The sequence below is a fragment of the Apostichopus japonicus genome, chromosome 4 (assembly GCF_037975245.1).
Source record: "Apostichopus japonicus isolate 1M-3 chromosome 4, ASM3797524v1, whole genome shotgun sequence".
Lineage (NCBI taxonomy): Eukaryota > Metazoa > Echinodermata > Holothuroidea > Aspidochirotida > Stichopodidae > Apostichopus > Apostichopus japonicus.
Genome location: NC_092564.1, coordinates 914,062 through 936,773, shown reverse-complemented (window position 1 = coordinate 936,773; position 22,712 = coordinate 914,062). Strand labels below are relative to the sequence as shown.

Sequence of the window (22,712 nt, the reverse complement as noted above, 5' to 3'; positions counted from 1 at the left end):
GTCGCCATTTTGTCGGAAAATTACACCAACAGAATATGACAAATGTCAATTGGTAGATGAGAGCGCAATAAAATAGTCAATAATCGCGAATAAGTAAAAAGTAGTAAAAAGCTGAAAAATGCGCCAGCAGTCCATTTGAGTCCGTCGGGGGGGGAGGGGCATCTGCCCCCCTGACTGTATGGACGCTCCGCCACTGAGTAAGGGGATGTTGGAGAACTGGCTGAAATGAGGCAAGTCATTGTCCTAAGACGAAGTTGTGTTGCGGTTACCGGTACTCACTGCTTCCACTTTTCACAGGGCGTGAAGACGCGGTTGGGGTGACAAAGTGGTCTATAGCCAGGGGACGGGCCGAGGGTCCCCCAGCATTTACTAAAATTATTACACCTATATAGTATACGTGTGCATCGGACAGATCGACAAGTATGCATTTAAAAATGGGCAGATCCACGTTTCGGAGCCTTGGTAAATATTGGGGGGGGGGCTAATCATGCATTTGCCCCCTCAACTTTTTCATTGGGGGGGGGGCTGAGCCCCCAAGCCCCCCCCTCCCCGGTTCCGCCGCCACTGCGCCCCCCTGCCCCCCGGTTCCTACGCCCTTGTGGTTCAATGTAAGAATTTGGGTCAGTTTTAGTAATAAAAGTTTATGTCGGAATGGTAAACTTCTTCAGGACATTACTGTTCTTTTTTTTGAAAATGTGGAGTCGCTTATTTCGCTTATCAGGACCTCGTGGATATTAACTTTACTCTAATGAGTTTACCCGTTAATGTTCAATGAATATATAAAATTGCTTATCTGATCTATACAAATTTTGCTTCGGAAGCAATGTCGTACCATACATTCATGGCTATTTGAAACTAGCGCCCCTTTCTTCGCCGCATCGGCTTGTCTTTTCACATTTGCTTGGTATATTGAAATCGTCGTATTCACTGTACTATACCGTCTTTACTTTAGAAGTACAGTCATTGATCTTGTTCACTAACATATCAGTGAGGAGAATGAATACAGTATACATGGTATACAGGAAGTCCTCAGATAAGTTTGCGCAAGCGCAGTAGGCCATACTTCATTGACGGTACTGGACTTCAACAAACGGACGAGAAGAAGGCTACGATAGCTGACGGTAACACCCTTATTTTCACTGGAATAACATGTTACTATGAATACGATGAGCGTCCATAATTTGGAATTACTCAATTCGAGGGCGATCCGTGAGGAAATTCAGCGGTTTGAAAGTGTTCATCCTCACATTTATGCTATTTACGATTTATTAGAACAAGTTGATGAACCTTACTTACAAGATCAACTACGAGAGCATGTTGTGTGTATTGAAGGTAAGTCTAATTGACATTCAGTCTAGTAGTATATTTACAGTTCTTGGTCTTGGTCTTGGTGAAATACTGCACAAATCGCCCCTGATGTGGCTGTTGACGTGCAGTCCTCCAAGCTGGCTAATGGTGCTGCTGACTTCCCAGCATTAACTTGAAGGAGTTGGTGTTTGGGGTGATTTTAGATCAGGTGGGAGTGCGTTCCACTGTTACAGTTACTGCTAGTACTAGTAGTAGGATGGTGACTTCGAAGTTCGCCCACTTAAGACTTAAAACACCCCAAAACTAAATCTTCTGGTATAAATCATTTGAAAATATACTTCATATGGTGGGAGAATTTTGTTATAGTACGATACACGGCCAAACTTTCTTTCCTGCAAACTGTTTTCACGTTGTTTTCCAAGAAGATTCTTCGTGATTGTGGAACTGGTATTTCTTGCTAGAGTATTGCGAATTTCGGCCACGCAACCTACAGTGTGGCGCTGGTAAAAATTGGTGGCCCTGTTGCTCTTTCAGTAATTATAACAGACTTCATAGATCTTCGTCATTTTATTGACAAATATGTAAGTAATTTCTTGCACACGGGTCATTTTGGAGAGAAAATAACTGTAGCTTCGTACTTTTTGGTGAAATTTGGCTCTTCCTGTAGGTTTTCATGGTGAAAATCGTGTATTTCTTAGGGTGCCCGAACTTCGCAGTATGGCGAACTTCGCAATACTGACTATAGTAGTAACCTACCAACTGCATCAGTTCTAAATCTAAGCCCCTAAAGACTATACTAGTCACATATCAACAACTCTGTGTGATTCAGAGAGTTTCCATGAATCACAAATAGTCATGCACCCTTCTTGCCTGTCGTGTAACTGATCAAAATGAAACATGGTCCAGATACTCCTAATCTTGACTAAATACTTACACAAGTTACAGACATGTATGGTTAAGTTAGGCTACAAAAAGCATTATAGAGAGAGAATAACTAAGGGACTTACAAAATGTTAGTCCTACTCCCACAGACCATATGTGCTCCCAAGTATACAGGATCAAATCTTTTATCTCACCAGTGGGATTCTCCCATTTACTTTAACTGTATATACTGTAACAATGATAATGTGAATGTCATGCTCATTATACGGTAGCACACTCTACTGTATAGTTGTCCCATTGACCTAACAACAGCATACTGGGTTTAATTAATAGGAGGTCCTTTCAAGCTTTAGACACTACTCTAGACTAGTTATTACCTTATATAAAACACCTGTGAGGCCGCATCTGGAATATTGTAATGTTATTTGGTTCGCACATCTAAGAACTGACATACTGTAAACAGTATTGAGAGTGTTCAACATAGGCCCACTTGTGCCTGATCTGGAGAACCATCATTATTGTGACAGACTAAAGTTACCTACATTGGCATGCCAAAGGAAGACAGGTGATCTAAGTCAACTTATAGGATTGTTCACGGTTGAAGAATATTGACTGTTGCAAATTGTTTACCTTAGATCAGTCTGCCAAAACAGGAGGGCAATAGCAACAAGATTGCCAAGAAGCATTGCAAGTCAAATGCGAGTCTCAATTATTTTTCTTACCGAGTTGTTTATACATGGAGCTCTTTCCCAAGGTTGTGGTCTCTGCAACTTCATTGAATGATTTCAAGGCAAAATTGGACAATCATTGGAACTTAATGATGAGGATCTGTAAAGATTTTAGGCAATTGTAGTTGTACAGTGCCTCATTAGTGTGCAGTGCTGTTAGTTTATTTCTGTTGTTTGTGAACTTTTCTATCTGTTTTGTGCTGAAGTGGGGGAGGGTTTTAAAATGGATTTTCCTTTCTCGAAGCACGTCAAGAACCATAGTAATTTGTCACAGAAAGGTGGTCTCATAAGCAAGGAATAATTTATCTTGTATGGCTTCACAAAATGCTATGCAAAATAGGCACCTATGAAATTGCTAAGATGTAGAACAGTTTGCATACCATAGTACATTATATGAGGCACAATTCAGAATCATAATTAATGCTATGTAGGCTACACAGAAATTGAAGACTAAATTATTCCTTGCTTACTCCTTGTTAGAAGTTCTCACTAGCTGAATCCCTCATCGCTAAACCTTTCATCCCCAAATGATAGGTCGATAACAATTATTGACAGCAGTGCTCAGAAGTTGGCATTTCGGAGTAGAACGTTTAATTACATTGTAATTCCTGTTTGAAATGTATGCACAAATTTGGGATAGTTTAATGTACATAGCTTAGGTCCTATGCGTCTTTTCATTTGCTGTCTGGTATATGTTAGGAGCATCAGTGCTACAAACTTCAGTAGCTAGCTTAGGCCTACTTACTGTAATGTACACGTTATGACAAGTAAGCTATATGTTTATACTTGAAGGTTCATGCTGCTGGATTGGCAGTGAAAACCCACTATGCATTTTGTGAACCAGGTTAATATTGTACAAACCATCCACTCCACACTACAAGTTGTGAATTTAACATGTGTGAAACTGAACATTTCAAATGTGTTTGATGTTAAAGAGGTTAAAGGGCTTGGTTCGGGGGGGGGGGGGGGGTTGGGAGGTATAGGTACAGTAAGTGAAAGTACTTCAGTGACTAACTATACACTGTTATTTTTAATGGAAACAGTGAGTAACAAAGCTCTTGCTTTACGAATATTTCGCATGGTCTTTAAAATCTATACTAAAACTTATCGTTAAGCATTGGGTAGTTTGTTCCTTATTCCAATCTGCTTTTAAATAACAAGTTCACTCTGTATGCTTGAACTCTGTATGCTAGAACTTGATGATCAACACACTAGTTTAGCTCCTTAAATAGTTCAAAGTAAATTCAATCCAATTATCTGCCACACACAACCTGGGTATTATTATAATACATGTATACATTATAGTATTCTTGAAAATGTTCTCATCTTGTGCATGTATAATGCAGTTTCCAGTCTTTCACCTGATTCCTTATTCACTTGCTTGCCCGTAGGAGCTGGACCGGCCACAAATTAATCAAGAAGATTGACTTTGACCCTGGCCATTGGTATTGCATTTATGTATGTTTCTATAGCATAAATGAACAAATACATACAGTATATATACCGTAGGTTGTCACATGCATAATGTGCTGTATATATGTGGTTTTAGCAATGCTGACCTGTAATTGTTGTGGTTCACAATGAATGTAATGATGCTTGTCTTATCTACCATTTGGATCATTTGTAACATTAACTTTGTTCAAGTACACTACGATGAGAAATTAATTAAATTCAGTATTAGACTCAGATTGAAAATAAGCACTCAGTCTTGCTTGTTGGGATGAGTTGATATTGTGCAGGTTTTATTAATTTATGTTTTTGCTTCAAGTGTGTACATTCACATTAAACATTCCCTACAGTACTACACATGGTACACAACCAATTATGTGTGTGTGTGCGTGAGGGTGTGTGTGTGTGTGCAATGATTAATACACTGAATTGATACACCATACAGTATTTTTTCTGTGTTTCACATTTTCAAACTGAATTGTTTCCTGTCTTCTTAATCACATTGAAACAGTGGAAACCATCATTGCATACTGCACTAGAGTGTACATAGTGTCTGCATAGATTGTGTGCTCAAGAGTGTATTGTAACTATCAAGTCCTGTAAAAGTACGTGAAATCAGCAATTTGAAAGTTGAATGCAGTTTTCATCATAACTGACGCATGCTACACTTCAATACTGAGGAGTCACATTCAATGCTAACTTTGAGTGACAATTGAGTTGTTCACGTAATTAATGTTTTGCCCTCACATCTTTACATAGCACTGTAAGCTATTTTTCAACATCCATTAAAGGGCAGGTCCAAGCTATTGTATCCCTAGAAGCCAAATTTCAAACTTTACTGAAACACCCTAAATGTGGTGTCATGTTAAAGCTGAATTATTGAAGTTTCAGATTTTCATATTTTTTTTGAATTTTTTTCCCTATTCAAACAATAACAGCCAGCTAATTTGCATAAATTCAAATTGCAGTGTGACGTACGGGACATTTGGAATCCTATTTCGCTGCCAGCAATATGAACTTATTGAATATAAGTTATGTGGGACATGATACACTGTTCCTTCCAATAATTTTGACATATTATGTTTGGGGGTTCATTAATTAAATATGCTAATTAGCTAGTGTCCAAATACTGATGTCCCGTACGTCACAATTTTCGGCACTTTTTTCAAGTTTTGATATGGAGGAACAATTTTTTTTTTTGTGATATTCTATAAAGTTCTAATTAAGAACATTGCTCAACAATATCCATCCCCAAAAAATTGAAATAATATTCACTGCAAATCTAATTATCAAATTTAAAAATGTGACGTACGGGACAAAATGTGACGTACGGGACATAGTGTGGTGGAAACCCTGTATTTATACATAATAAACATGCATGGGCTCCAGTGGGGACCTATACTGAAAACCTTCCAACACTTACAAGTTTATTTTGTTGAAAGCTGGTAGTTGCAACTTATAATCCCTGCATGCCTGAAGAGCACATCATGGCACCAAATAAACTATTGACTGATGACCACCAACAGCCCGGGTGTTGTTTGACTATTGGGAAGTCAATTGTGCGTGTGGGGAATACAGAATCATCTACAATGCTATTCAACATTGACACTGAATGAGGACGACTTCAAGAATGTTGAGTTTGCATTTCAAAATTTGATAGGCCTTATTGTGAAGTGTGATTATGATAATGTGCAACTATGTTCTTGTTTCCAGAACTTAGATAGTAGACATTGAGATTTTTAGTTACAAGTGTAGAGTTTCGCTCGCCCAATTTTGCATAGGACAATCACTCATGAGTTTGTTCAATAACCAGTATTAGGTCTATAGAGTTTTCTTTGTTGTACTATGTACAGTAGTTTCATAGATGGACATTACGTGGCATTACTGTGGACATTTTGGTATACAGGTATTTTGATTTTTGAATGGGATGAATCATATTTCAACTTCAGGGTAATTTGTGGGCAATATGATACAGTGTTGTATAGTATATACCAATTTTTAAACAGTTTTGCACCAAAACTTTGCACCTTGAATCATTTGTGGTCTAACAAAGCAAGAATTGATGTTCTGACTATTTGGTCTGGTAACCAGTATTAGATCTATAGAGTTTTCTTTGTTGTAGTAGTTTCATATATGGACATTACGTGGCATTACTGTGGACATTTAGGTATATTTTGAATAGGATGGATCATATTTCAACTTCAGGGTCATTAGTGGGGAGGTACAGTGTTGTACAGTATACTGTACATACCAAAACAGTTTTGCACCAAAACTTTGCATCTTGAATCATTTGTGGTCTAACAAAGCAAGAATTGATGTTCTAACTATTTGGTCTGGTAACCAGTATTAGATCTATAGAGTTTTCTTTGTTGTACTAGTTTCATATATGGACATTACGTGGCATTACTGTGGACAATTAGGTATATTTTGAATAGGATGGATCATATTTCAACTTCAGGGTCAATAGTGGAGAGTATGATACAGTGTTGTACAGTATACATACCAAAACAGTTTTGCACCAAAACTTTGCATCTTGAATCATTTGTGGTCTAAAAAAGCTAGAATTGATGTTATGAGTATTGATGTATGTGTAGAGTAGATTTATACTTTATGCATTCTATGTTCTATGTGGAATGATCTCACAATTACAGTCACTGCTCTTTTCCGTATCCCAGAGAGAAGGAAATATGGCATGAAATTACCAATGACATTGTTCTGGAATATCCAAATTAATGTTTTTATGTAGAAATCAGCTTTTTATGGTATATTCAGGAATAAAAATATGAGTTTTCATAGTCAATTTGTATATGGACAAATTGTCCCGTACGTCACATGTCCCGTACGTCACAGGACAATTTTCATTTGTGTAACCACTGTACCGGAATGGCTTCATATTTTTTTCTAATATGTTACAGCTTAGCCCTTGGAAGGTTAGGCTATTCACTAGTTATAACAGCTTGATCACTGCCCTCCTAATTTCAGAGCGGTTTCAGCTTTGCTCTTTAGTAAAAAAAACACAAAATTCTCTGGTCCCGTACGTCACACTGCACATTAATTAAGATGGGACCTAATTAAAGCAAGTGTAGGAAATCTTCATGAGTTTGTTTTAAAGTAGCAGCAATAACAAATATGAAAACCTGAAAAAGTTTCTGGAAAATAGATTTTATATAACTTTTAGACAAATTTAAGTCTCTGAAATGTCCCGTACGTCACAGTTCAAATAGCTTGGACCTGCCCTAAACCAATAGCAGTTCCAAGGCTTAAAGGATTTAAAACAGGTTCTTTTAGGCCAGGTCTTAGTAAAAATAATACCATTCATTCTCTTTGACATCATCAATTCATTAGAACTGTAAAATTGTATTTTGCGGTTTGTTTTGGGTATTCCTGCATTAATTCAGTTTTTGCTGATTCAGTTATTATTGTATTGTGAATTAATTGTATTACAACTGTATCCAAGTGTTATAGTAATTTACTTGACTAACAATTTAGTAATCAATATCAGTGTATGTATACATGTGCAATATTCCTTGAAGTGACTTGTTGCAATTGCAATAATGAAGACACTGCTTAAGTTGCTGTAGTATGGATGATAGAGGGATTCTATCTGAATGACATGTTCTTGAAGATTCAGAACACACAATTAGTGAATGAATCAATGTAAAGGCCCAGTCACATCTCACCGGATTGCACGAACGGACAAGAGTACGTGCAAAAAACAGTCATCCGGTTATTTCCGTTGGCAAAAGTTGTCGCGCATGCATCTGGGGGTTGCAACGTACCGGATGTTCAACGGCGAAAACGGATTACAAACGTGCAAGTGACGGACAGCAACGGACGAACAATGGAGCAACAACGAACGAACTAACGAACACCAACGGATAGTAACAAATTTACAACGGAAAATTAACGGATAAAGAACATACAAAACGTAGGAGTACCGGAAAAGTAACGGACATACCGGACTAGCAACGGAGAAGAAACGGCCTAAAACCTGGGCCTCCGGAGTGCCTTGAAATCAGGGGGTATCCTCATGAAGTGATGAAAGATTTTGGTCTTCCATTCGCAGCTCCTGCACTAGTTGGTCATAAAGACCACACTGCCGTCTTCTCTGTGAACCTAGCAAGGCCCTAGACCAGCATTTCAGCCGAGCACGACTTGTTCATTGGTCTTGATGTTGGCTTCAATGATAAGCATCTGTGCTTGTAAAGCTGACACTGTGGTCTAAAGCTTGAATCTTTCTGAAGGGTCCATGATGTATGTGTTGACGGTAGAGGTTATAGGAGCAGAATGAGGCGTGGGACGCTTGGAGTGGACAAGGTGGAGGTGACGCTGCATCTCCGTTCTATGTCCGTCTGTTATACTTTCCTGGCCTGAGTTCTTCCGTTTCTTCCGTGTTACGTCCGTTACCTATCTGTTCATTGTCAGTTCTATTCCTTTACACTTCCGTTATTTCTACGTTAGCGTCCGTCGAATGTACGGTATATGTACTGCACTTCTACGTTTCATCCGTTCTTTGTCCGTTAATGATCCGGTGAGCAATAGCAATAATCAGAGACGAACGGAGAAATACAGTATGCCAAACGCATACAGAACGAACAAAACGCATGAGGAACTGATAAAACGGAAGCTTAACGGATTAGTAACGAATAAATAACGGAGACATTTGTCGGTGGATGTCCGTTCCAAGTTTTATGCATGTTCAAACTCGACACCGGACAAACCGGACCCTCCCGGTAATGAAACGTAGATGGACGGAGGAGAACCGCACACTAAACGGATATTAACGTACATCAACGGAGTGCCATTTTTTGTCTTCATTCCCTCTCCGTTTTATAGAATATTGGGTGAATAAGTGAAATTTTGAATTCATCTTGGAGTCTGAGACACCAGACACATCATTGTGTATATTTACAAGGTTCATAATGTGTACATTGATATCTGTCTTGGAAATAAATGAAGTGGTTTGCTTTTTTCTCAAAATGAAGGCAACCTTTTGCAACCCTCACATGTTGGACAGGAAATGCAAGTTACATGGAATGCTGTGTAGGTAATAGACCCTAAGCCTCTACAGTAGAACTGCAAGTTAACACTTCATCATTGATTCATTCATTGTCAGGCAGGATTTCACAGAACTTCGAAATCTACAATTTTCATAAAATGTGCTTCTTATGAGCCAGCGCACATGCTCAAGTTTAGTGATCAATTCTTGTCACTGAACGTATATATGCTAAATGCATGATGGGAGTGTAAGCTTAGTTGTGGTAAGCAATCCTTCTGTGCTTTGTGTGTATGTGTAAATAATAAAAAATGAATCATTTATTTTCTTTAAGATCAGTTTTCTTTTGGGGGAACATTTATATTGAGCTTGAAGGGTTAGCTTGGTGAACAGTTCTTGATTTGAGAGTGCATTAGCCTCTGGTACAGGTATAGCTCAGAAGAAGTGAACACAATACTAAGATATATTTTCATACAGTGATACATTAGAGCTATGCAGTGTTAAAGCAGTGTATACACTACAGTAGCCATTAACCTAAAGAGCATAAATACTGTAAAGCATAAATACTGTGTGCCTTTAGTCCAGAGTGTGATGAACACTAAGATCTGTGTGCCATTAGTCCAGAGTGAGATGCACACTCAGATCTGTGTGCCATTAGTCCAGAGTGTGATGAACACTCTGATATGTGTGCCATTAGTGAAGAGTGTGATGAACACTCTGATATGTGTGCCATTAGTGAAGAGTGTGATGAACACTATATGTGTGCCATTAGTCCAGAGTGTGATGAACACTCAGATATGTGTGCCATTAGTCCAGAGTGTGATGCACACTCAGATCTGTGTGCCATTAGTCCAGAGTGTGATGAACACTCTGATATGTGTGCCATTAGTGAAGAGTGTGATGAACACTCTGATATGTGTGCCATTAGTGAAGAGTGTGATGAACACTATATGTGTGCCATTAGTCCAGAGTGTGATGAACACTAAGATCTGTGTGCCATTAGTCCAGAGTGAGATGCACACTCAGATCTGTGTGCTATTAGTCCAGAGTGAGATGCACACTCAGCTGTGTGTGCCATTAGTGAAGAGTGTGATGAACACTCTGATATGTGTGCCATTAGTGAAGAGTGTGATGAACACTGATAAGTGTGCCATTAGTGAAGAGTGTGATGAACACTATATGTGTGCCATTAGTCCAGAGTGTGATGAACACTCAGATATGTGTGCCATTAGTCCAGAGTGTGATGCACACTCAGATCTGTGTGCCATTAGTCCAGAGTGTGATGAACACTCATATGTGTGCCATTAGTCCAGAGTGTGATGAACACTCAGATATGTGTGCCTTTAGTCCAGAGTGTGATGAACACTCAGATCTGTTTGCTTCTAGTCCAGAGTGTGATGCACACTCATATCTGTGTGCCATTAGTCCAGAGTGTGATGGACACTCAGATCTGTGTGCCATTAGTCCAGAGTGCGATGAACACTCAGATATGTGTGCCATTAGTCCAGAGTGTGATGCACACTCAGATCTGTGTGCCATTAGTCCAGAGTGTGATGAACACTCAGATCTGTGTGCCATTAGTCCAGAGTGAGATGCACACTCAGATCTTTGTGCCATTAGTCCAGAGTGTGATGCACACTCAGATATGTGTGCCATTAGTCCAGAGTGTGATGAACACTCAGATCTGTGTGCCATTAGCCCAGAGTGTGATGGACACTCAGATCTGTGTGCCATTAGTCCAGAGTGTGATGCACACTCAGATATGTGTGGCATTAGTCCAGAGTGAGATGCACACTCAGATCTGTGTGCCATTAGTCCAGAGTGTGATGAACACTCAGATCTGTGTGCCATTAACTGTCCAGAGTGTGATGCACACTCAGATACTGTATGTGTGGCATTAGTCCAGAGTGAGATGCACACTCAGATCTGTGTGCCATTAGTCCAGAGTGTGATGAACACTCAGATCTGTGTGCCATTAACTGTCCAGAGTGTGATGAACACTCAGATCTGTGTGCCATTAGTCCAGAGTGAGATGCACACTCAGATCTGTGTGCCATTAACTGTCCAGAGTGTGATGAACACTCAGATCTGTGTGCCATTATTGTGATATCTTTGGCTCTTGTTTTTCATTGTAAATGCTTTCTATGACTTTATATGATGCAGGTTTTTTTTATTGTTACTTCCTGTTGTTACAACTTATTTTGTACGACAAAGTTCAAAAATCTGGGAACTGTAATGGAGACATTGTTGATGTTACGTAGGTATATGATGGAGACATGGAAGTGGCTGTCTTATCTAACATACATTTTGTTGTTTTGTGTTATTAATTCAGATGGCGTTGCTATTATTAGTTGCCTTGGCATTTCCTTGTTCTGCAATTATACAGGAAGTTATCAGATATGATAAATGAAAATGATTTCAAATCAAAATAATATTTAAAGTGTTTCCCACATGTCGCGGTTTGAAAGTGAGTATGGGATATACCAAGATAAAAAGAGGAGGGGAAGAGGTGAGACGTATGGGGGAGGGGCCCTAAGGAGGTATTGCATGATCCATAATTGGTTTAACATAAATTTGGAATTGGATCAATTTTATGTTGTTGCATTGTCCTGACCTTGTGACCAGCCATTTCTGGTCTACTATCATAAGTTCTCTAGATCTGAGAGTGTCTAATTTTGTGTCTTTCTGGCTGTACTTACTGTATATCAATTATTTGGTTATTCTCAGAATTATTTGGTTAGGTTTAGGGCTAATTATTTGGTTATTCTCAGCCTTGAATGTGATACCTTTCAATGACTTTGATCCGATAAAAATTGTAACTATATCTGAGGATGGGATAAATCCTTTTGCATGTTCTGCAATGCTCTGTGCATTTTTTTGCCATCATTGTACCAACTTTATCCTCACAAAGTTAACCCTCCCTCCTAACGCCAATCTTTAGATTAAATTGTGACTGAAAATGACAAATTGTCATTTGCCTTCATCATGGGTTTTATTTTGTTGCTTAATGCATTGCAAATTACCAACCCTTACATGTGATTTCTGTATGACAACCCTGCCTGTTGTACTGCAATACACAGGTCAGTCTTGAGGTCATCACTGGTGGTAAAAACAAAACCTTCCAGTGATTTACTAGTAAGCCTATCCATTGTATTGAACTATATCAAGTCAACCATATGTGTGTAATTCAACAGGTATTCCATACACAGCAGCTCATGACTCACTCCGACTGTTTGACAGAACTACTATAGAATACTCATGGATTTAAAAAGGGAGCTTTAATGAATGGATTGTATTGTCCAGGTTGTTCTGGAATGCTAACAAGATGAGTGGCTTACTTGATGTAAAAGTGGTGGTAGTAGATGATAATTGTGGGTTAATGCCGTCAGCCCGGTGATGTCATAATCATAGATGTTTAGAGATACCTTATCAAGCCGATGACCAATTAGCCCAGAGACTTACTTGTTTCTTCCATAATACAATTGTAAGGTTATTATGTCAGCACTATGGAATATAAAGTACAATATTTACCAGAAATGTAGGAGCTCCACAGATCTCCTTGATCTAATTTTTCCTCTAAGTTCTGAATGATATTTAGATTTTCCTTTAATTCTTACGTTGGTTTTGGTTGAACATATTCAATACTACTATACAGTGTCTTACTTAAATCCCATTGCATGATTGATATTCAATTAACTGTGCATGACTGGTTAAGTTTCATTTCAAATAACAGAGGAAACATCAGAGTGTTGATGATGTTTTGTTTGCCTTTTTGAATATGTTTTAAAGCACCAGGTTCTCGCCAGCCAATTTTAACCAGATGGTCTGCCAGGTTTGAATTTCATCTTGCTTCTGAGCACCCAGTTTGAAAATTTCGGATTACTTTGAAAGTTGAGCACCTTGTTTTAAAATTGTAATGAATAATCAATGCTAGCAAGTGCAACTAAAACCATGTGGACCTTTCAACATCAATACAAATATTAACTGAAATATTCACAATTCTTTTAGTTCATCTTACTCCCATCTGCAACCATAGTGTCTACCATAAGAAACCTCTTTTCCAATTTTTTTGGTCAGTTCGTTGCACCCTGTATGTACAGTAGTATCACATAAGTGATGCATACAGCAGTAACTACAGTAAGTACTGTGAAATTGTTCACCGCACATATACCTTACCACTACACATATTGGGAAAGTTTCCCGCCAAACCCACCCAATATATCATAATTATTGTTAGACCAGGAAAGCCCCTCCCATCACTAATAAAACAAGCTGATTGGCTGACACATTGACCAACTTCGACTGTTTCATGTATCGTTCTACTGTATGTGCAAACGTAGAGGCTGCGGGATTAACATAATTTATTCAATGATGCAATCAAATACACTACACACATAGACATATTGCATACCCCTCTACATGTAACCATGGAGATAAACATGAGAGCTGTATAAATGTAAGTCATGGATTCTGGCTGTTGCCCACTGCATCGAATGAAAGCCAAATGCTTGCATTCAGTGATTTTACGATCATTGTACTCAAGGGATGCCCTTAAAAACAGGGCCGAAAAAATTGTTGATTTCTTTGCAAAAAGAAAATAATGCTCTGCAAGGAGCCAAAATTTTCCAGCAAGTGGCAGAAGTTTAACACGTTTGTAGGTTACTTTCAGTAGTTAAATACGGTTACTTACCATATAGGCAGGCAAGTAACCTATGCAGTCCAGTTGGCAAGTGTATGTGTGTATGTGACACACTAGCTTGTAAACACAATATCTCAAGATAGGTAACAACTGCAGTTCTCATATTTGACAGGTACAGTAGCTTCCCCATAATTGTACAAGAAACCTATTGTTTTGGATAGAGTTCAAAGGTCATTTGGGGTCAGCAGAGAGCAAAATGTGAAAATCTCAAAAATGATGTTTACCCAGAACCTGAACATCATGCATGGTACAAATAGCTATGGTGTAGAGGATTTAACACAATTTGGTGTAGGTCAGTTCATTTAAGGTAATAGATAGGAAACATCTGCAGTTCTCATTTAATTTGGCAAGAAGCTTCCGCATAATTAGTACATGAGCACTTTTTTGGGTAAGGGTCAAAGGTCATTTGTGGTCAGCAGTGGGCAATATATGAAAAATCATATAAATGTTGTCTCATATTTTGCATATGCTTCCCTATAGTGAGTATGAGAACCTTTGTGTTTTGGGTGTATGTACCTTCATGCACAGTTATGAATGTTAACACACAGACATTATGTAATGGTGCCAGCAATGGTGTCAGTTATGAATGTTAACACACAGACATTATGTAATGGTGCCAAGCATGGTAAAATACGTAACCCAGCATGTACCCTAACGCACAGTTATGAATTCATGTTGACTCCAATAAATCTGCCTGTGCATGTGTCCAGTTACTGTTTTCATCTCGACCAAAACAATAACAAAAATGAAATACATGTTTTAGTTTGAATTTTTTCATCTCTGAGAATCAGCCAAAATTCTGGGAAAAAAGTACATCATCATGATAGTGTGATTCCTAGTTACCACACAATAGTACTATAAACGTTTGTACTGAGTTAGGGATCGGTTAGTTCATGCTTCTAATGAAATGCACAGTGGGGCTTTAATGTTAACGATACTTTGTCTGGATCATAAACCTAGCCCATATCAAATAAAATCATCTTTTTTTCACTTGATGTATGGCCTATATTCTGTTTTTATTGATTACTTGTTAACTGTAATACATATTTATCAATGAGTTAAACATTTACTGTGAAATATTTGCAAGATGATAATTTTTTTTCCCTTCAAATATCTGTGTTAATTACATTCCAAAAACCACATATTTACTTCGTTCCCTATATGCCTATCCGCGTAAACAAGGCGGTATAGGCAACAAATGAAGTAGTCTCGCAGAGCTACTACCTGTTACCCTAAAAACGTTACGTAAGAAAAAAACGAACGCATGGGCGAGAGTGTACAGTACACTAAAAACAGCCCCCAAAAACACCCTTCAGTACAAGAAAAGGATACTTATCAGGCTGGAAAAGATCCTTGGAAGTGCAGAAGTCCTGATAGGAAACTTCTAGAGTATAAATCCAAGGTATTCCGGGCGAATTTCGCGAAAAATTTTCCTAACTCCGAAAAACACAGTGAGACACTTTGTGGGTAGAAAAATGAAGGAAGGCCATTAGGGCCAGTGAGGGTGTACAGTGTTAAAAGATTACCAGGGCATTCTAGACACGGTAGAATGCGGTGCATAGGTTGTGGGGAGACAGGTAAGTGGGTCACTCGTAAATATATAAACCAGTAAGTTTTATAATGACTTAATCATTGATAGTTATTTCTGGAGCACATTTGACGTTACTTTCAGTTTGCCTTGGTGCTCCACTAAGCTCTAAATTGTTTTGGTCAGATGGTAATAATTTATGCAAATGAGCAGTATCATGGAAGGCTGTGTGTGATAGTTGTCCTCATGCAAGATTCAAATCAAAATCACAAAATTAATTTGACAGACTGTTGAGGTTCTACCTGAGATGGATTCAGAGCACTGCTACCAAATACTGTTTCTGTTTTAAGGTGATATGTTGAGAGAGAGTTTACAGTAAATATGAATTACTGTAAGTATGCATCCTAGGTGGAATAATCAGCAGTAGTATTTAATTCACAGTGAACCTCTTTCCTTCTTTCATTCTCAGATAGTTTTCAATCATAGAGACTAAAGTCTCTTCTCTGGATGTCATTTAGATAATTCTAGCTGATTTGATACAAGTATTTTAACCATATACTGTAGTTATCATGGACATGATATCCTGTATGGTGATCGTCAAAACATATTAATCTGAATCCAACAGTGTCCTTGACAAATTCTTCCTGTAGTGAAGCAAAAATTCCAATAAGTAATGCATATCTGTCCTTGACTTATTCTAGTTCCTAGTTTGAATAGCTTAACATGAAAGGTTGTTTGCTTAAAACATTCTACATTTAACAGGTTGTTCTGCACACTGTTGCATCTATTTCAGATTGCAGTTTAGATTATACAATTAATTGTTGTGTGTAATGAATCTATGACGTAAAGAGTTAGATGATACCAGCAATGAATGTGTACAGGACATTCATTTGCTGGTATCTTTTGACATGCAGGGATGGATTAACACCGTTTTGAGTTTTCTATTGGCTAGATTGTGGGGAATCTTCATTGTATTTGATTATGATCTTTCTAGAATTTTATTGTTTGGTACTTACTCTGTAATTTGCACTAAATAACACCAAAATGGTTTCCTGACAGTCTATTGCCAATATACTGTACAGTACAGGGGTTACTTTTAGAAACTAATTTAGAAAAATTAATAATAAAATACTCTAATATACATTTGATATAAAGTGATGATATCATTGGACAATGTTCCAAATAAAGAATTACACCCTTGCCATCATTTGCCAGGTTCTTGCTTGTTGCACAATAATTTTATTACCTCAGCACTATAAAGGAGGATAAAGTTACATCTAATAGATTACGATCTTTAGATTACTCAGCATGACTTGCTTCATGGTTAACCTTCACTGCGCATACAGTAGGTTCGTTGTACAGTAGGAGTATTATTATGATGTATTCTACCATGTAGTCGATGCTCGCTATTATACCTCTAGAGAATGATTTCTAAATAAGGCATTAGGTTGCAGGAAGGGACTGTTTATAAGGATGTTGGCTGGTACCTTTATCCATGTGAGTGGTGTCTAATTGCTTGGTTGGGGGGAACTCATTAGGATGCAAAGTTGAAGAGAGACTAATTATGTAACTCACAGATGAATGCACCCTGTACTGTATCTATGTCATCCATAATAACAGCATTTATTGTACTACTGTAGCCATCACTCAAATCAATACTAAAAATGATATCATCTATATGGCTTTACTGTTGCTGTAAATAAATAAATACACTAACAAATTACCGTAATTTAAGTAATATAAAGAAATTAACCCCAAAATGGAAGAGGCATAGTGAATAACAGGAAATGGTTGTAAGATATTAAACAGATCTGTCCTCATTAGTAAATGGTGCATCTGACTTTTAATAGTTCAAAGGATGATCGTACTGGAAACGTTATCTCTGAATACTTGTCCTATAATTGATGGGGAGGGGTCTTTACTTTTTGATGTTTTAGGTTGAATCCTAAACACAAATGTTTCAGCAAGAAATTATAAATATCGAAACACAATATCAAAATAGAAATAGAGAAAAAAAAGTATAACAGGACAAATACAATCACATATAATACCTACAATATTCATCAAATATATTAGACAACTGGCATCACTCTAACATGATGAACCTTACAGGATATCTGGCCTGTAGAAATACATATCGTCCACAGGCATTATCAACATGAGTGTAACATATTTTAGTTGAGGGCATGTTTAACAAGTATTTATCTATTTCTAGGCATTTTACTACACAACATGCTTGAGTCATTTATCAGAAATGAGTTTCTTATCAGTACAGTTCCAAAGTCTCTTTCAAGTATTACTATTCTTTTAGCAAGAAAACAAATAAAGAAAACAGTGGTACAGGATTTCTTAGGACTCAGATACTAAACTTACCCTATTATGATCCAGCATGCTGTAGTTGGATCTTTGCTTACTTATATTTATACAGCAAGTGCAGTAGGGGAGGTTTCTAGTGTTCTTATGGGTTTATGTCTTTGTGTATGTTTTTAAATATTCTAGGAAATGATTTGCATTAAGAGAATTAATGACATTGATAAAAAGATTATGATAAGATACAGTTCCAAGATGACTGCAGAGGAAATGACTCCACAAGGTTGTAACCAGTTAATGTAAAGGAAGATGGTTCTGCTCTCTTACATGTATTGTTAGGATAGGATATTGAAGAAAAAGTTTTCAAAGTTGGTTCTTAAGTCAGGAGTATAGTACCTACCTCTCTGGTCGTTATAATATGTCTCTGTTGTGAAAAGTACACCTAATCTTCCCAAATATTTGGGCAAAATCAAATTCAAAATTGAATGCACAATGCATTCATTAAGACGTACAAATGATCTGGCTTTTTGCCGTACAATGCAAAGCGCCCCCACTTTTTTCAAGGCTTCACTGTTTAAAAACACAGTGATACACTGTGTCAGCATTCTTCCTAGTTCAGTTTCTATGGCATAACGACTAACCAGTTTCATTTTCTGGTTGTTGTGATGCAAACCCTTGAAATTTATGTTTAACTGCCATATTAAGGTGTTCATTGTTGATATGCTTTTTAAGAACTTGTTAATCTTCCTTATTCTTAATCTTACATACGGAACAAGTCAACTGTTGGAAGGAGTTGTAATGAAGAATTCTATTATACAGTATGTATTGCTTATGTTATGTTGGTATTAATGCAAAAACAGATACCGATATACCCACTGAGGAATACAGGTCTGGTATTACCAGGTATACCGAATTTTTTTTGCAGAAACGGCTACTTCAAGCATGAACAGTACTAGTTATCAAACACTTGCATGAACCGTATGGACACCAGCCTAGCTATGATGACAATTTTCCCATCTCTGCTTTTTCTTTTGCAGCAAAATATTCAAAGAATTGATAAAAATGAAAATAAAAGTATGAAAAATCAGTGTTGCTTACGTTTCTTCATTTCAAGCCTTTATAGTTTTCATTCCTTGATCCCTTTTCACCGCGTCTCAAACCAACCAAAAGAAAGATCCATGGACCTATTTGATATACTGGAGGTTAGCAGTTCGGCACTGTGTGTAGCAGTTCACACATGTATACCCTGCCTAAACAGTAACAGCACTGTCCTGTGTGTAGTACTAGCACAGGTATGTGTATCCTGCCTATAAACAGTAACAGCACTGTCCTGTGTGTACAGTAGTACTAGCACAGGTATGTGTGTCCTGCCGAAGCAGTAACAGCACTGTCCTGTATGTAGTACTAGCACACGTACGTGTATCCTGCCTAAACAGTAACAACACTGTATTGTGTGTAGTACTAGCACAGGTACAGTATGTGTACCCTGCCTAAGCAGTAACAGCACTGTCCTGTATGTAGTACTAGCACACGTACGTGTATCCTGCCTAAACAGTAACAGCACTGTCCTGTGTGTACAGTAGTACTAGCACAGGTATGTGTACCCTGCCTAAGCAGTAACAGCACTGTCCTATGTGTAGTAGTAGCACACATAGGTATACCTTGCCTTAACAGTAACAGCCCGAAAGTATAGTTCACTCCTCTGCAGGGCCAGTCCAACCACAAGCAGTAGCATATAATCAGTGTGTTACAAGGTAAATGTTCAGATAGTAATGCGCAGAATCGGTATAAGAACGTCCACACCAGGTAAAGTTAAAATGTACTATGAGGGTTGTGTGCAGAATTAGTATTCATGTATTAGCAGACAGTGCTACTACTACTACTAACAATAAACAGGTATGAATATACGTAATGCGCAGAATCGGTGTAAGAATGACCACACCAGGTAAAGTTACAATGTACTACCAGGTTTGTGTGCAGAATCTGTATTCATATTGTAGAAGACAGTGCTACTACTACTAACAATAAACAGGTATGAATATATGTAATGCGCAGAATCGGTATAAGAATGACCACACCAGGTACTGCATAGTTACAATGTTCATGTGGTGTCCGGGTACCCACCCGATGTGATACTACCCGGTTCCTAATTTATTACCCGAATCCTACACAAAGTGTGACTTTTTTTTTGCCTACCGGTGGTTAGGCAAGATTTTTCCCATTGACTTAATGTGGTGTTAGTCTACCATGTGGTTGAAGATAACAGCAATAATGAAAGTATCCTTACGTATAACTGTGTTACAATTTCAGTGAATAAACAGATGGTTAGGCTAGATTTCCCCATTGACCAAGTGTAGTGTTAGGCTGCCGTGTGGTCCAAGATAACAGCAATAATGAAAGTATTCCATATATATCTTATAACTGCATTACAATTTCAGCGAATAAACAGATGGTTAGGCTAGATTTCCCCATTGACTTAGTGTGGTGTATGGCTACCATGTGGAAGACATTGAAAGAATTCTCACAATTATTGTTTTTTCATTTGTTTATTTCATAGAAGGAAAGACTGACAAAGAATTTTACGAGATGTTACAAATGGATTATAGACAGGATAACTAAAAACTAATAATCGCAAGTGGTTTTTAACTAAACTTTTATTCAAAATGTGAACCCTGGGCCTGCATAATAGATAGCAGTAGTAAAAACTGTTTAAGAGCAAAATTGCTCACATTATGGGTAGTATGTTATATCTCACACACTGTGGAGTGTTGTTATATTACTCACATATTGTGCAATGTTTTATAGTATTACTCACACACTGTGCAGTGCTGTTGCTCACATAATCTAGAATGCATAGCTATATATGTGTACTCAGGGTTCTGCCGCTGCCGGTCGGCGCCGGTCGGGCCCGACCAGCACGCTGAATTACCGACCGCCACAATCTGCCTGAGTGACTTTTCCGACCGGCACTTATTTTCGTTAGGAACTCAAAAAAACAGCTCCATAGACGGAGGGTCGAACGTACAGTAACACTGCAGTAATAAACGCTGTTCAAAGGTTCACTGCATGATATCGCGCAGTTGATCGGAGTTATTCACTAGTTTACTGTTTATTTGTACATGAAATTACACTCAGATTTTGTATTCACTACTCGATACATGAGAAGCAGCGTTAGTCGCTCAGTGTGTATATCATAACTGTCGTAAGTAACTGTCCCATCTAAAATTATCATCTCAGCCTGAATAATTTATTTAATAGGCACCACCGGCTGGTCTGTACTCTGGTGCTCCAGATATTTGTCCTAACTTTGTTCATTAATTATGAAAAATTCCAGACATACGATCTCATTTCAAAGCTGTCTACATGTGGCTCAGAATACTCGGGAAGGGCCGTTTCCGGCCATCTGGGGGGTTTCCAAAACCCACAATTTTCTTGTACGCTCCGCGCCAACCGATGGTGGCGCTCCGCTTAGATAGTCCTGCCGGCACTCAATCCACCCTGGGCAGAACCCTGGTACTGTATGCATGCATGTTTCTTGATGCCAACTAATATTGCAAAGTTCTAAGCAAATGGATGTTTGATTATTGTGCTTGACATTGTTAAATAATTGTGTTTTATTTTAGCATTGTAGAGGTGTTTGGTTTGCTTATTGATTCAAAACCAATGCTGGTGTTTCTGTAGATACAGTATGCTAGCTGTAATTTTAAATTCCTGCAAATATAATAATGAGAATCACAAAGCGAAATATAGATGGCTCTTTAGTATGTATATTTTAGAAAAGTTACTTTGACATCCAGTGCCTTGCTTTGGGTTAATAATTCACCAAACTAAGTTATGTCTGAATCAATGTTATTGATTGAAATCCAATGAGAACAGTTTAAACCTGTGGTCAGTCAACCTTGATAATTATTGTTTGTGGTTTCCAAAACAATTACCTAAATTTCCTCCCGAGGCAAGTCTACTCTTGAATATTTGAATGAGTTTATGGACTAGGTAGCTCTAGCAGATTAAAATGGACCATGAAGGGTGAAATTCAATCAGATTATGCCTGACATAGACTTTGGCCATTCAACTTGAGTTTATTTGCTTATATACTTTTTAAATTTTCAAGATATCTTAAAGACAGATGAGTTGCTGGAATATGGGACTGTGTATGTTGGTGCGTTATATTGGCAAGGCTTTGCATAAATGTCTGCCTAATACATATTCTCTCAGTACATGGAATTTAGGCATTTATATAAAATACAAATACTTTTGCCATTATTCAATCATGCCTTTGTATGACATAGTTTGTCCATGATTTTAACTAGTTAAGTTAATAAGTATAGTGCGTTTGTGCTCGTTTCCTTCCATCTGATATAGCGAAGGTAAAGAAATATCATTACAGAGGAAACTGCTTTGGAAATGTGATCAATATATTGACCAGATTGGTTATAAAGATGAATTGTATGATATTGTTTTGATATATATGACAGTGCTAGTTAATTCTGTTGCTATCTAGATATATCCTGTTATAACATGGATAGCAACTGATAATGATAATGTCTTACATAATTGTAATAATGTCTGCCTGTCACAGTGTCTTTTGCACTAATTATACCTTCAATTACTATTCATCGCGATAAATTCATAGCTTTCACAAAAAACCAAAACAAAGAAAGATGCACTATATTCAATTCTAGGTTTTTCTGTTTATTTTGAAATCTGTTTGGTAGTCACCAAGCTGTGGTTTGCTGTGAACTCTTCTTCATGGGGCATGACTACCATTATTAGTGTTTGATGTTGATTGTGGAATGATATGCAAATAGGTTA

At 37.8% G+C, this 22,712-nt stretch overlaps 1 protein-coding gene across 16 annotated transcripts in view; it reads left to right on the top strand.

Moving 5' to 3' along the window:
• Nucleotides 1-984: 984 nt before the first annotated feature.
• Nucleotides 985-22,712, top strand: part of LOC139966047 (arf-GAP with GTPase, ANK repeat and PH domain-containing protein 1-like) — a 90,239-nt gene continuing 68,511 nt past the window's right edge. For all 16 annotated transcript variants that reach the window (XR_011792428.1, XR_011792427.1, XR_011792436.1 and 13 more), the window contains exon 1: nt 985-1,332. Coding sequence is in view for 2 of the 16 variants with exons in the window: in XM_071968686.1 (XP_071824787.1) it covers nt 1,158-1,332 (175 nt within the window). In the remaining 14 variants the exon portion in view is untranslated. The remainder of the gene's footprint in view (nt 1,333-22,712) is intronic.